Here is a 13,470-nt window from a genome sequence, read left to right as displayed (position 1 = left end):
CTTTTTCCCTTTCCCCTCTCCCTCCCTCTGTGTCCCTCCTTAGGGAGCATTTAACCCTTTGCTCTCTCTGTCCTGCGTGGGGAAGACCATGGCTTGTTAGTGACATGCTGGCTGCAAATTGCCCACACTGTTTGGACTTGGTTTTTTGTTTTGTTTTGGTTAATCCTCACCCTGGGATATTTTTTCCAATGATTTTTAGAGAGTGAAAGGGAGGGAGTGGGGGGAGAGGCAGAGAGAAACATTGACGTGAGAGACACATGGGTTGATTCCTCCTGCCCGAGCTCTCACCCGGGCAGGGGATCAAACCTGCAATCCGGGTACGTGCCCTCGACCAGGAGTTGAACATGAGACCCTTTGGTCCGCAGGCAGATGCTCTATCCACTGAGCCACACGGGCCAGGGCTGTTTGGCCTTGCTTTCACTTTCCTGCCTCAGTTTCCCTATTCACTTGCCCTGGGATTTTCCTGGCTCCTCACTGCCCTGTTAGATAGGAGATGTTTCTAATAACTGTTTTCTTTTCCCGTTCTTTCCCGTTGGGAATGCAGTCTTGCCCGGGGCATGATGGGCACGGAGCGGGGGTGCAGGGCGGGTGCATTCAGACAACACCCAGCTCCCCAGTCCCTGTCCACACCCCTCGGGTCTCTGGCTGTCAGCAGTTGTCTGGCCTCGCCCTCCGTCAGCTCCGGTGGGAAATGTCAGTAGCATGCAGCCGTGTGAGCAGATGAACACACGGCTCTTTCCACGGGCGCCGGGCTTGCGGGAAGCAGGGACGCTCTTGGCTGCACGTTGAGTTGGAAGCGGGTGGTTTCCCCAGGTCCGTTCTGGGTGGGAGTCGGGAGGCGGGAATAATGCAACAGGGGTTCGGCCCGGGACCCAGAGCTTCCTCCTGCCTCCCGCCCTCTGTCACCCTCTGGCTTCTTCCTCAGGCGAGTGCAGCTGCATTACAGGCCAGAAGGGCATCCTGTGGGGTGACTCGTCATGGCGTCCCGTCAGCGGGAATAGGCACGCCCGTCCCAGCCACCAACTCCAGAGCTTTGGGAGCGGGTCCCCCTGTGAGGGGGAGACTGCAGGCCTGGAGTCGGAGCTGCCCCTGCTGCCCCGTGCACACGGCTGCCATGAGAGCCAGATGATCTTCAATCCCTGGAGGTGGGGCACCCGCAGGCATTTTGCACATACAGGGCGGGGCAGGAGGGTTACAGCTGTTTCCATGGGAAGCAATACAACGTTAATAAATACAAGAATAAGCTCTTGTTTCTCATACAACCGTCAACCTACCTTTATTTTAAATTGATTCCAGAGAGGCTGGAAGGGAGAGGGAGAAACATCCGTTGGCTGCTCCCTGCACGCCCCCTACTGGGGATTGAGCCTGCCACCCAGGCCTGTGCTCTGACTGGAATTGAACCAGCAACCTTTGGGGCGATGCCCAACCAACCGAGCCACACTGGCCAGGGCTGTGAGCCTACTTTTCCGTGTAGATCGGATTGGAAGGAGGTCGGAGTGAGTCCAGGAAGCCTGTGGCTGAGGATTCTATAAAACAACCACGCTCGTGACCCCAACAGAATAGCGCCTGCGAGGTGTGTGTGCTGGGGAGACCCACTGAGAGCAGCATGCCTGGGTGACGGACAGTCGCTGGGTGAGCCGCCTGCACGGTCGGAGCCCCAGTGTCTCTGGATGTGAAGCTTTAAACAGCAGCTTCCGTGAGGCGCGCGTGTCCCCAGCCTTTGTTGCTGGACATTCAGGTGAGGTCGTCCCCTCGTCCCTCGGTGACACAGAGGACGGCCCTTCCGGAGAGGCCTCCAGCCCCCACGCCCCTCCCCACGTCCGTGCATGTTCCCCCAGCGACCGGCTCTGGGATGATCTCATGGGTGAATCATGCCGTGGTCAGCTGTTTGTAGGAGCTGCCTGCAGAGGCCCCTCATTGCTGCCAGTGCCCGGGGGGTGGCGTGTGGATGGCGAGCTCAGTGGGAGCCTGTAGGCTGGCAGGACTGAACGCTGCTCTGAGTGTCCGCAGCCTGGTGGCCTGGCCCGTCCGCTGCTTCTGAACTGGGGGCAGCGCTCTGCTCTGGACCAGCAGGCGGACTTGCCCGGTGGCGGCGGTGCCGGGGCGATGGCGAGGATTCTGGAGCCACGTTGGCCTCGTGTCGCTGGGCCTGGGGTGCAGCCCCCAGTGGTGCCGGGCTAGAGGCCTTGCTGCCCAGCCAGCCTCACGCTCTGCTCTCTGCGAAGCAGGTCTCCGGCCTGTTCTTTTCTAAGCGTCTGGAAATCCTGTTAACATTTAATTAGCTTTTAAGTTAGTTACACATCCACGTGTTCAACACATTGTCCTTTAAAGAGCGATGCCCAGAGGGGCTCCCGGCTGCAACCCCGGCCCGAGAGGCAGCCCCGTCACTGAAGTAAATCCCAGCGGCCGTCCCGGAGGCGGAGGCCCTGCGACGAGCTCATTGGCCACAACACACTTGGGTCACCCACTTCCCAGGTGCTGATGCTTTAAGTCACACGCACGTACGGCTGCTGCTGTCATTGAGAGGAGTATCGGTTCGTTAGCCAGACGCTCCCTAAGGAACGGGCCTTGGCTCGGCCCTGCTGTCCAGTTCCATGCGGTGCCGCTCAGTGAGCTGGAAGAGGACACGGGAGCACTGTGCCGCCCACAGGAGGGAGTCAGGAGCTGCCACGTGAGGCCTTGAGCACCGAGGGGACCCCCTCTGGGCACCAGGAGAGCTAGACGGGCCGCTGCTCTGACCAGACGACCCACCACGATGAAATGGTATAGGTCTGCTCTGTCAGGGGACAAAACTAAGACGGGCCCGGGGGCTCCCGCCCGAGGTGACGGTCTTCCCAGGAGACCCACGGGGCGAACTGCAGTGCCGTCTGCGAGGCTGGCTCCACCCCAGAGAGCCCACCTGTGCGTCTGCTTCTTGCTTAGAGGTATCACTGTTGTGGGGCTGTCTCCCCTGGTGTTTTCATCCCCTCCCCCATCTTCTGTGGCCTCTTCCCTCTCCTCCTTAACACTACCTCTCATCCCTCCCGCCCCTTTTGGCCAACCTTTATAAAAAAAAAAAAAAATGTGTGTGCACACGCCCTGGGTTTTCAAAGTGTGTTTGTTGCTTACGGCCTCTGCAAAGGTTAAGAAACTTTTATAGGCCCGGCTGGTGTGGTTCAGTGGTTGAGCATTAGCCAGGAACCAGGAGGACACGGTTCGATTCCCATCAGGACACAGGCCCGGGTTGCGGGCTCCATCCCCAGTGTGGGGTGTGCCCGAGATGATTCTCTCATCATCGATGTTTCTGTCTCTCTTCCCTTCCTCTCTGAAATCAATAGAAATATTTTTTTAAAAAATAAACTTAAATAGCATGAGAAACGAGGTCTTGTAGCTAAATAAGCTGAGCAGTCTCCCCTGGGGCTGTGGACACAGAGGGAATGGGAGCAGGGTTCTGTCAGGGCATCTACACCCACGAGGTCCTGTCCTGAGCCTGACCAACTGTGCCCTCCTGCGAGTCCAAGCGACACGTACACCGTTCCGCTCGCGGTTTTGGACAAGACCCACGTGGGCGGTGGAACTTGCCTCCGTTCCATGCTTAGAAGGAGGCAGAACATAAATTCATTTTTGAACTCAACATGCATCTGGGAAAAATGATCTCTGAGGCTCTTCAAACCAATTGCAAAGCCCAACTTCATTTGCTTTGAAGACCTTCAGCTGCCGTTCCCCGGGGTCCGTCTCCGGTGCCGCACGGTCAGCGCTGGCACCGCGTGATGTCCGTGCTCACGCCCCGTGTTGATGGGAGAGATGATCTGAGAGGGAACGTGGAGACTTGATCACTCGTCAGTCCTCGGCCTTCGGCTGCTGCTCCGCCGGGTGTTTTCAACCCTCCCTTTGGGGGAACCAGCACACCCTTCCGGGCCTTTCTGCACCCTTCCCACCCTCTCGGGTTCACAAAGAGGGGGCATCAAGGCCACGGTCTCTGGCCTCTCCTCACTCCCCTGAGGCCTATTCCAGCTCCGCCCCGGGTCTCCCCCCGGGCCTGGCTCCGACCCACAGGCTGTGTCAGCCTCAGGGCCCGGACCTTGCTCCACGGGTGTTTCCCTTTGCTCGCGATGGGTGCATCCGCTGTCCTCTCTGCTGGAGGAAGTGAGGGCTGCCCTGGAGGCTCCTGGAGGGGGAGAGGCAGGTGGTCCCTGGTTTGTGGCCCTGAGGTGCTGGTCTCCCAGCTGCAGGTTGGAGGCCAACAGCTGGGATGTGAGCTTCCTGTGGGCACGGCACCTCCATGAAGTGGGGAAGCCTGGGCCTCGGAGCCCTCGGGGAGCGTGGTCCTGGTGGGGCCACCCCCTCCCCCGGGGGAGCTCAGACTCCTCCGAGAGCACTTCTGTGGCTCAGGACGCCGTGGAGCTCTTGATGGACGAGCTGCACCTCCGAGGGACCTCACAGTTCTCTGACTGTCCGTGGAGGAGTCTAAAGTCACGTACAGTCACATCCGGTCAATGGGGTGGGGGGAGGGGGGGCCACCGACCAGAGTTTGCGTGTGAAGTGTGAAGACTTTAGTGTCAGTTCCAGAGGGGCCCAGACGCTCTGGGCTGGCAGAACTGGCCTCCACGTGGCTGCAGAAGGCAGTCCTCCTGGGAGCAGGTCGAGGTGGGTCTTTGGAAGATGTTGCTGACCTCACTCTGCATCATAGGATGAGGGAGCCAGTCCATCATGGGAGCCCACAGGCGAGGACTGCTCAGCACATGAGAGGGTCCTGAGTTCCTCCATGGGGGACGGGCACTCGTCTCTCCCCCCCCCCCCCCACTCACCTGGCTCCAGGGCACCTCGCTTTCCCATCGATTCCTTTACCATTTTAAACTTGTTTGTTCTTGCTAAAACAGCCCCCATTCTTACAGGAGACAGCCCTGAGCACAGTGCCTCTCCAGCACACAGAGGCAGCAGCTGGAAGGCGGTCCTTCCTGGATATGGCTGCAATTTAGACCCCTGGGAGCGTTCAGAACTCCTGCACCCAGGTTGCACCCGTGACAACAGAATCAGCATGGCTGGGGTGGGAGCCAGACCGCAGGAGTTTGTCAGAAATCCCTGGTGATTCCAACACGCAGCTTAGTGAGAACTACTGCAAGGAGAGGGGGACGTGGCCAGCCATCTGCCTACTCTGGGCCTCGTTTTCTCATCTGTAAAATGGGACAGTAATAGCAACAGCATTCTGATAAGGGCAGCATCAAGAATGAAGGGGCCTGCGGGCCCACCTCAGTGGTTGAGCGTTGATGTATGAACCAGGAGGTCGTGGTTTGATTCCTGGTCAGCGCACATGCCTAGTGTGGGCTCGATCCCCATTAGGGGGCAGCAGAGGCAGCTGATCCATGATCCTCTCTCATCACTGATGTTCCTATCTCCTCCTCTTCCTTCCTCTCTGAAATTGGTAAAACTATATTTTTGAAAAAAAGGATGAAAGGGATGGTGTGTGACAGTCTTTGTCAGGTGTGAAGTGTTCTGTGACTGCTTGCTGTTCACATTGGACATTGTTTCATAGAAAGATACTCATTTTCCAGGTGGCCTGCCAAGGTAGGAGGGTGACTCTTGTGGCGCTAATTCTCTCATGGCCAGCAGTGAGCCTGAGAGCTGTTCAGGATGAGAAATTCTTTCTCCTGTCTACTAAAGGCGGGGTCGAGAGAGGTCTCCCCCAGGTTTAAGAAGAAGCCAGCAGCGAGAGCCCAGCAGAGTGTAGTCCTGTGCCCGGGGTGCCCCCTGGTGCCTGTGCCATGACCGTCTCAGAGAGGAGGAACTTGCTGAGTGGAGGGCGGCCGGGGATCCACACTCTGCACCCGCCTTTCTCCCTCAGGCACTCGTTCAGCTGCGCATCCTTCATGTCAGAGTGGGGAGCATGGGGGGCATGGGGGGCTGCCCTTGAGCCACTGACCCAGCCCGGCAGAGGGGCGAGGGGAGGCCTGCTCGGTCCCTTTCGTCAGCATGACTGGTGTCTCGTAGTGAGCGTCACAGCACCTCTTTTGGGTACAAACAGCAGCTTTCCTCTCTGGCTTGTCCTCCCAGGGACTTGAAGTCGGACGGAGGGAGACAGTCAGCAGGTGCCGTGAGCCTAAAAGAGGTCATTGGCCTGGAAGGTGTGGAGCTGGGCGCTGACGGGAAGGTAAGGCTGCCCGACTCCCGTTGGCGAGTCTGTGCCCAAGCCACAGGGTTGGGAAGCAGAAAGGGGGCAGGCCATGAGCCTCGCTCGAGGGGTGGGGGGCACCTTCCTGGGCTCCCAGCGGGCAGGCGAAGCCCATCGAGGCCGCGATTGCATAGCAACACAAGGTTTCCCTGCCTGCGCGCGCACACGTGTCCACGTGCATGCTCTGGGGTGCAGGGATGTGGGTAGTGTGAACAGCAGTAACGGATGGTGCCCGCAAGCCGCCACCCCACGACTAGACGGGTGTCAGCCTCCGACGGAGACCCTAGGCCCCAGGGCTGCCACGCCTCTCACACGCAGCTCACCAGGCTGCAGGGTGATGTCTAGGGTGTGAAGGGTGAATCCAGTCTTTCATGAGCCCCCCAAAGCCTGTTGGGGAGATCATGCCGGGTGTCCTTGGGGAGACCGTCCCAGCCGTTTGCATGCACAGGACACCCCGGCACAGCTCCCCCAGGGCCTGAGCTGTGGTCCCCAGGCCAGCGGAGAGAAAGATACATGTGCTGCTTTCTCTCCTGAAGGCTGAGTGTCCACCCAGGAATGGGGAGGGGGTTGCGGGGGGTGGGAAGCGGAAGTGAGCCCCGTGGATGGATCTGCCGCAGGGCACGGGGTCACGCCCCTTGTCAGGGACTCCAGCCGTTGGGGCCTGGAACCCACGCTGCGGGTGCTGGTTCATGGAAAGCAGTGCCAGTCTGTGCCTCACGCAGCCCACACCACCCCACAGTGTCTAGGACCGTGATGGCGAACCTATGACACGTGTGTCAGAGGTGACACGCGAACTCATTTTTTGGGTTGATTTTTCTTTGTTAAATGGTATTTAAATATATAAACTAAATATCAAAAATATAAATCTTTGTGTTACTATGGTTACAGATATCAAAAAATTTCTATATGTGCCACGGCCCCAGAGTTAAGTTAGGGTTTTTCAAAATGCTGACACGCCGAGCTCGAAAGGTTCGCCTTCACTGGTCGAGGACAACACATTGTTATCAAACACACATCGGCCGCGTCACCTGAGCGTTCTCACCAGGGGGTCAGGGACAGCCCCAGGCAGCGGTTCTGGCACAGATGTGGCCGGAATAGAAGTCATCTTCCAGGTCCCTGGTGTCCGTTGCAGTGGGGGACGTGCAGCGTCGCTGGGGCTGTCCCTCACCTGCCCTTTGTCTTTCCTTCCAGACGGTGTCCTACACCCAGTTCCTGTGGCCCACAAACGCCTTGGGAGCCCGGAGGGGCACCATCGACTCCACCTCCTCCTTCTCCCACTTCCGCACCCTGAGCCACCGCAGCCTCTCCATAGGGCGGGCCAGCAGCACCCAGGGGAGCCTCGACACAGGTGCCGGCTGCTGGGTCTGGGGGCTGCGGCAGGAGGCGTCTGGGGTACAGTGTGGGTGGGTCTCCTGTGTGCAGACGGGAGGGCCGGTCCCGGAGTGTGAGCTCATCCCACAGGCGACGTGATTGGGCAAGAGGATTTCAGCCTCACAACCGGCCAGAGGGTGGCCTCTCCAATGAGATGCCTCCGCCCAGCCCCTGAGCGCCCCCGGGGAAACCCCACGGCCTCCGCAGAGGGGGCTGGGCAGGATCCGGCTTCTCGCCACCTCTCTGCGCCTGAGTTACCTCCCTGTTACCTGCTTCTTGCCTACACTTTTCAGTGCTCAAGTTGGGCTTTTCTTCAAATAATTGGGCCAGAAGCCCAGGATCTGGTGTGAGAACGTCCCTTGTGGTTCTCCTCGCGCGAGCGGATGGGCTGCGGAAGGAGGCTGGGTGCTTCCTGCTCGGCCTGAGCGACCCCCTGGGGCTGAGGGGAGCCTTGGTGAGCAGTGCCACTGCTCGGAGACCCCAGGCCATCGGAGGGCTCAGCCTGTGCAGGTGCTGAGTCGGAAACACTGTCCGTGCTTCCATCCGCTGGTCCCCAAGTGCATGGGCCTGCTTTGATCCGTGTTTCTGTGGGCACAGTAGTCTGCCCAGGAGGGTTCACCCCAAAACGCGCTTCTCACGGGGCTCAGCTGCCAATGACCTGCAGGGTTAGAAACGAGCCTTTCGGCGCCACGTGTTCTGTCCGAGTGTCCCTGTGCTGTTCATGCTCCGGGGTCCTGTGCTCTCGGGGTCAGGGAGATTCACACCTCACTTTCTAAAGTGGAAAAGCTCGTCGTCCGGTGAAGAATCTGGTGCCCCTGTCGGAGAGGACACGCCTCCTTGGCTGCAGAGACTGACTACATGTCAGGCAGGCAGGCAGGCGACCGAGCTGGTGCCCTGACCAGCCCTCAGTCCCCCGCACGGGCGTTCACCTCTGCGCTGACTGTCCCTCTGCCTGTGGCCCTGACTGTCCCTCTGCCTGTGGCCCTTAGGCAGCGACCTGGGAGACTTTGTGGACTACGACCCGAACCTCCTGGACGACCCCCAGTGGCCTTGTGGGAAGCACAAGCGGGTCCTCATCTTCCCTTCGTACATGGTGAGTAGCGTGGAGGCGGCAGGCAGGCCTTCCCTCGGCTGCGCTGCCTTCAGACCCTGCTCAGCCTGGAGACCCTCCAGGTGCCGTGCTGACGGGGAGACCAGAACGTGGCCAGTCCAGGGTTCTGCTGGTCACTGGCCTGCACACATCACATTAGCTACCGGCTCACTTGCCAAGCGTGGCATCTGTAGACCCACTGGGAGAGGGTGGGCTCGCCGGCCGTGCTGAGGTCAAGCCAGCTGGTAGAGTCCTCGTGAGGGTGGGTCTGCAGTGCCCACTGAGCAAACACGTGGCCCAGGCTCAGGGCGACCGAGCCTGCTCCCGGGAAAGTGAAGCAGGACAGTGTGGGTGTCAAACGCAAGCCTTCCTTGCGGCTGCTGTTTCTCGGGCTCTTCCTGTTTTCCTCTGAGTCTGATTTTGGCTCCTGGCTGACCACCTCCCACCGCTCTGCTCCTGGCGGCCGTTCCCCGAGATCAGAGGGTCTGGCAGGGCCCGGGTACTTTCTTGGGGAGACGCGCCAACTCGGAGGCAGGCCGAGCCGGGATGCCGTGGGGAGAGGCACGAGGGCTTCTGGGAAACCGCTGCTCCTGGGCTGCACACAGGAATCGGTGGGAGAGCACGGCCAGAACGCCCTGCCGCCTCCCTGCCGGCCGGAGGGCGCAGCTGAGCACACGGCCTGGCGCCTCCCTCCCCCGCCATGCGGTCTCTGCGCTCGGCCCAGCAGTGGGCCCGGCCCTTCTCCTGGGACACGCGGGGCAGGAGGGCATCTCCGAGGAGACAGTGTCCTGGGTCTCGGTCAGAGAGGCTGCAGAAGCCTCGGACCCCGCGCTTAGGGGCAATCAGGCAGGCAGGCAGGCACCAGGGGGAGTCAGGACAGACCCCGTGTCGTGTCTCAGAAGCCTCAGTGGGCCCAGCCTACGTATGAAAGGGCACCTGGCACCCACTCAGAGCTGAGCGGCCTCTGTGCCGGGCCCCGGGCTCAGGCCTCTCTTCACAGAGCATTTGACAACGGGCCGACGTCAGAGACACCCGGGACCTGGCCAGCTCCGCCTGCGTCTCCTCCTGTAACGGGCAGGGAGCCAGAAACATTCCAGTGCCAGAGTCAGGATGACTTACCAAAGGCATTTAGTGTATTAGTTTTTAAAATATATTTTATTTATTACAGAGAAGGAGAGAGGGAGAGAAACATCAGTGATGCGAGAGAATCATTGACTGGCTGCCTCCTGCACACCCCACACCCCAGCCTGCAACCCAGGCATGTGCCCTGACTGGGAATCGAACCGTGACCTCCTCGTAGGGCGATATTCAACCTCTGGGCCACGCCAGCCGGGCCAAAGGCATTTAGTTTAAAACTGGCCCTACTCCTTGCTCTTCCCTCCTTATTCCACAGCTGCTGACACAGAAAGCGAACCAGACCTGTGGGTAGTTCTTTTCCACTCTGACCTCTGTGAGGTCATTGCTTCTTTAAAAACAACCATCAGAGCTCATTGATCTGAGCCAGCGCACAGTGAGGAGCTATTCCTTCTGAGCCAGCGCACAGTAAGGACCTCATCCTTGTGAGCCAGCGCACAGTGAGGAGCTCATCTGTCTGAGCCAGCGCACAGTAAGGAGCTCATCCTGGTGAGCCAGCGCACAGTAAGGAGCTCATCCTTGTGAGCCAGCGCACAGTGAGGAGCTCATTGATCTGAGCCAGCGCACAGTGAGGAGCTCATTGATCTGAGCCAGCGCACAGTAAGAAGCTCATCCTGGTGAGCCAGCGCATAGTGAGGAGCTCATCTGTCTGAACCAGCGCACAGTAAGGAGCTCATTGGTCTGAGCCAGCACACAGTAAGGAGCTCATCTGTCTGAGCCAGCGCACAGTAAGGAGCTCATTGGTCTGAGACAGCACACAGTAAGGAGCTCATCTGTCTGAACCAGCGCACAGTAAGGAGCTCATTGGTCTGAGCCAGCGCACAGTGAGGAGCTCATCTGTCTGAGCCAGCGCACAGTAAGGAGCTCATTGGTCTGAGCCAGCCCACAGTAAGGAGCTCATCTGTCTGAGCCAGCGCACAGTAAGGAGCTCATCTGTCTGAGCCAGCGCACAGTAAGGAGCTCATCTGTCTGAGCCAGCGCACAGTAAGGAGCTCATTGGTCTGAGACAGCACACAGTAAGGAGCTCATCTGTCTGAACCAGCGCACAGTAAGGAGCTCATTGGTCTGAGCCAGCGCACAGTGAGGAGCTCATCTGTCTGAGCCAGCGCACAGTAAGGAGCTCATTGGTCTGAGCCAGCCCACAGTAAGGAGCTCATCTGTCTGAGCCAGCGCACAGTAAGGAGCTCATCTGTCTGAGCCAGCGCACAGTAAGGAGCTCATCTGTCTGAGCCAGCGCACAGTAAGGAGCTCATCTGTCTGAGCCAGCGCACAGTAAGGAGCTCATCTGTCTGAGCCAGCGCACAGTGAGGAGCTCATTGGTCTGAGCCAGCGCACAGTAAGGAGCTCATCCTCTTAGCCAGCGCACAGTGAGGAGCTCATCCTCTTAGCCAGTGCACAGTGAGGAGCTCATCCTCTTAGCCAGCGCACAGTGAGGAGCTCATCTGTCTGAACCAGCGCACAGTAAGGAGCTCATTGGTCTGAGCCAGCACACAGTAAGGAGCTCATCTGTCTGAGCCAGCGCACAGTAAGGAGCTCATTGGTCTGAGCCAGCACACAGTAAGGAGCTCATCTGTCTGAACCAGCGCACAGTAAGGAGCTCATTGGTCTGAGCCAGCGCACAGTGAGGAGCTCATCTGTCTGAGCCAGCGCACAGTAAGGAGCTCATTGGTCTGAGCCAGCGCACAGTAAGGAGCTCATCTGTCTGAGCCAGCGCACAGTAAGGAGCTCATCTGTCTGAGCCAGCGCACAGTAAGGAGCTCATCTGTCTGAGCCAGCGCACAGTAAGGAGCTCATCATTCTGAGCCAGCGCACAGTGAGGAGCTCATCTGTCTGAGCCAGCGCACAGTAAGGAGCTCATCATTCTGAGCCAGCGCACAGTGAGGAGCTCATCTGTCTGAGCCAGCGCACAGTGAGGAGCTCATCGGTCTGAGCCAGCGCACAGTAAGGAGCTCATCTGTCTGAGCCAGCGCCCAGTGAGGAGCTCATCTGTCTGAGCTAGCGCACAGTGAGGAGCTCATCAGTCTGAGCCAGCGCCCAGTGAGGAGCTCATCTGTCTGAGCTAGCGCACAGTGAGGAGCTCATGTGTCTGAGCCAGCGCACAGTGAGGAGCTCATTGGTCTGAGCCAGCGCACAGTGAGGAGCTCATCTGTCTGAGCCAGCGCACAGTGAGGAGCTCATTGGTCTGAGCCAGCGCACAGTGAGGAGCTCATCTGTCTGAGCCAGCGCACAGTGAGGAGCTCATCCTCTTAGCCAGCGCACAGTGAGGAGCTCATTGGTCTGAGCCAGCGCACAGTGAGGAGCTCATCGGTCTGAGCCAGCGCATAGTAAGTGCTTAGTAAACAGCCAGATGCATTGCCCTGATGTCCAGGGAGAGCAGAGCGGTCATGACTGCAGGAAGAAGGCCCCATGTGGTCCCTGCTCGACTTGTCAGTCACTTCATTTGTTAAGTGACTGGGCAGGAAACTACTCCGGAGCCCACCGGCTGCCACGGTGACAGACAGTAAGTGGGCGTGGGGCCTGGCTCCCTTCGCCGCTGAACCCCACAGCCCTCGGCGCCCAAGGCAGCACCGCCGACTAACAAGCTCGGCCCCCAGAGAATCAGGCACTGTTCTCACGGACGTTGAGGTTTGGTGGGAGCTCGGCCACAGGTGGTTCACGCCGGGGTGACACCAGCCCCTCCTGCCACAGGCCTGGGGTCCGGCTGCTGCCAGGTCCGAGGTTTCTCTTTAAGTCATTTCACCGGGAGCTTCGCGGGCCGGGCTGCAGTCCCGTGGGCAGTGGCTGGGTGACCTGCCAGGTCCGCACACGTGTCCCACCCCGTGTTCTGTGTTCCCAAGCCGCGCGTTTTTCATTCACCGCATTGAACCTGCCGTGCTTCCTGTCAGGGTTCGCTTTCCAGAGAAGGAAACGTTCCGTCGCTGTAGACACGGGCCCGTCGGTAACACGCAGGCGCCCGCGTTTCGGCACGCTCGTCTCGGTCATGGATGCGCGTGTCACATGAGCCTCACATGCGCCCGGGGGATCCCTCGCCAGACGTGGGCCCGGAGCACGGGCCCCTCACGAGCATCTCACATGGAGCGTGCGGGGGGTGAGGGGGTTGCTTTATTTGTGTGTTGGGCAACAGGCACAGGATTTGTCCACTCAGCCACTATTGATGGGCCCACTGTGCGCCAGGCCAAGTGCTTCCTGCTCAGAGAAGGTTAAACCCACCACAGTCGCCATGCTCCTTGACCTCGTGGTAGATGTCAGGGAGGGTTGGAGGTCAGAGGTCAGAGGTCAGAGGCTCTCGAGAAAGGATACTGAGAATGGGTGCTGGGAAGGGGGCCCACGCGGAGGCCTGTGGGGTGAGAGAAGCTGACTTGGTGTAAAATCAGTATTTTCAACAGAACAGTCAGCCCGGCCGGCGTGGCTCAGTGATGAGCGCCGACCTATGAACCAGGAGGTCATGGTTTGATTCCCGGCCAAGGCACATGCCTGGTTGCAGGCTCGATCCCCAATGTGGGGTGTACAGGAGGCAGCCGACCCATGATTCTCATCATTGATGTTTCTGTCTCCCTCTCCCTTCCTCTCTGAAATCAATAAAACAAAAAAACAGTAAGTCGCTGTCCTACTCTTTCTGCACACAGGCGCGCGCACACATGCACACAGACACACACATGGACACACGCACATAGACACGCACAGGCACAGGCACACACGCACACAGGCACGCACAGGCACACACGCA

At 59.2% G+C, this 13,470-nt stretch overlaps 1 protein-coding gene across 1 annotated transcript in view; it reads left to right on the top strand.

Moving 5' to 3' along the window:
- The window catches only part of CABLES1 (Cdk5 and Abl enzyme substrate 1), a gene marked incomplete at its 5' end in the record, with an annotated part of 78,145 nt that overhangs the window by 52,769 nt on the left and 11,906 nt on the right, over positions 1-13,470 (top strand). The window contains 3 exons of the mRNA XM_081097102.1: positions 6,031-6,127; positions 7,340-7,496; positions 8,509-8,612. Coding sequence (XP_080953228.1) covers positions 6,031-6,127; positions 7,340-7,496; positions 8,509-8,612 — 358 coding nt within the window. The remainder of the gene's footprint in view (positions 1-6,030; positions 6,128-7,339; positions 7,497-8,508; positions 8,613-13,470) is intronic.

This window comes from Myotis nattereri (assembly GCF_964212035.1).
Source record: "Myotis nattereri genome assembly, chromosome: 8".
NCBI lineage: Eukaryota > Metazoa > Chordata > Mammalia > Chiroptera > Vespertilionidae > Myotis > Myotis nattereri.
The sequence above is the reverse complement of the archived record's forward strand: the minus strand, read 5'-3'. Positions and strand labels throughout refer to the sequence as shown.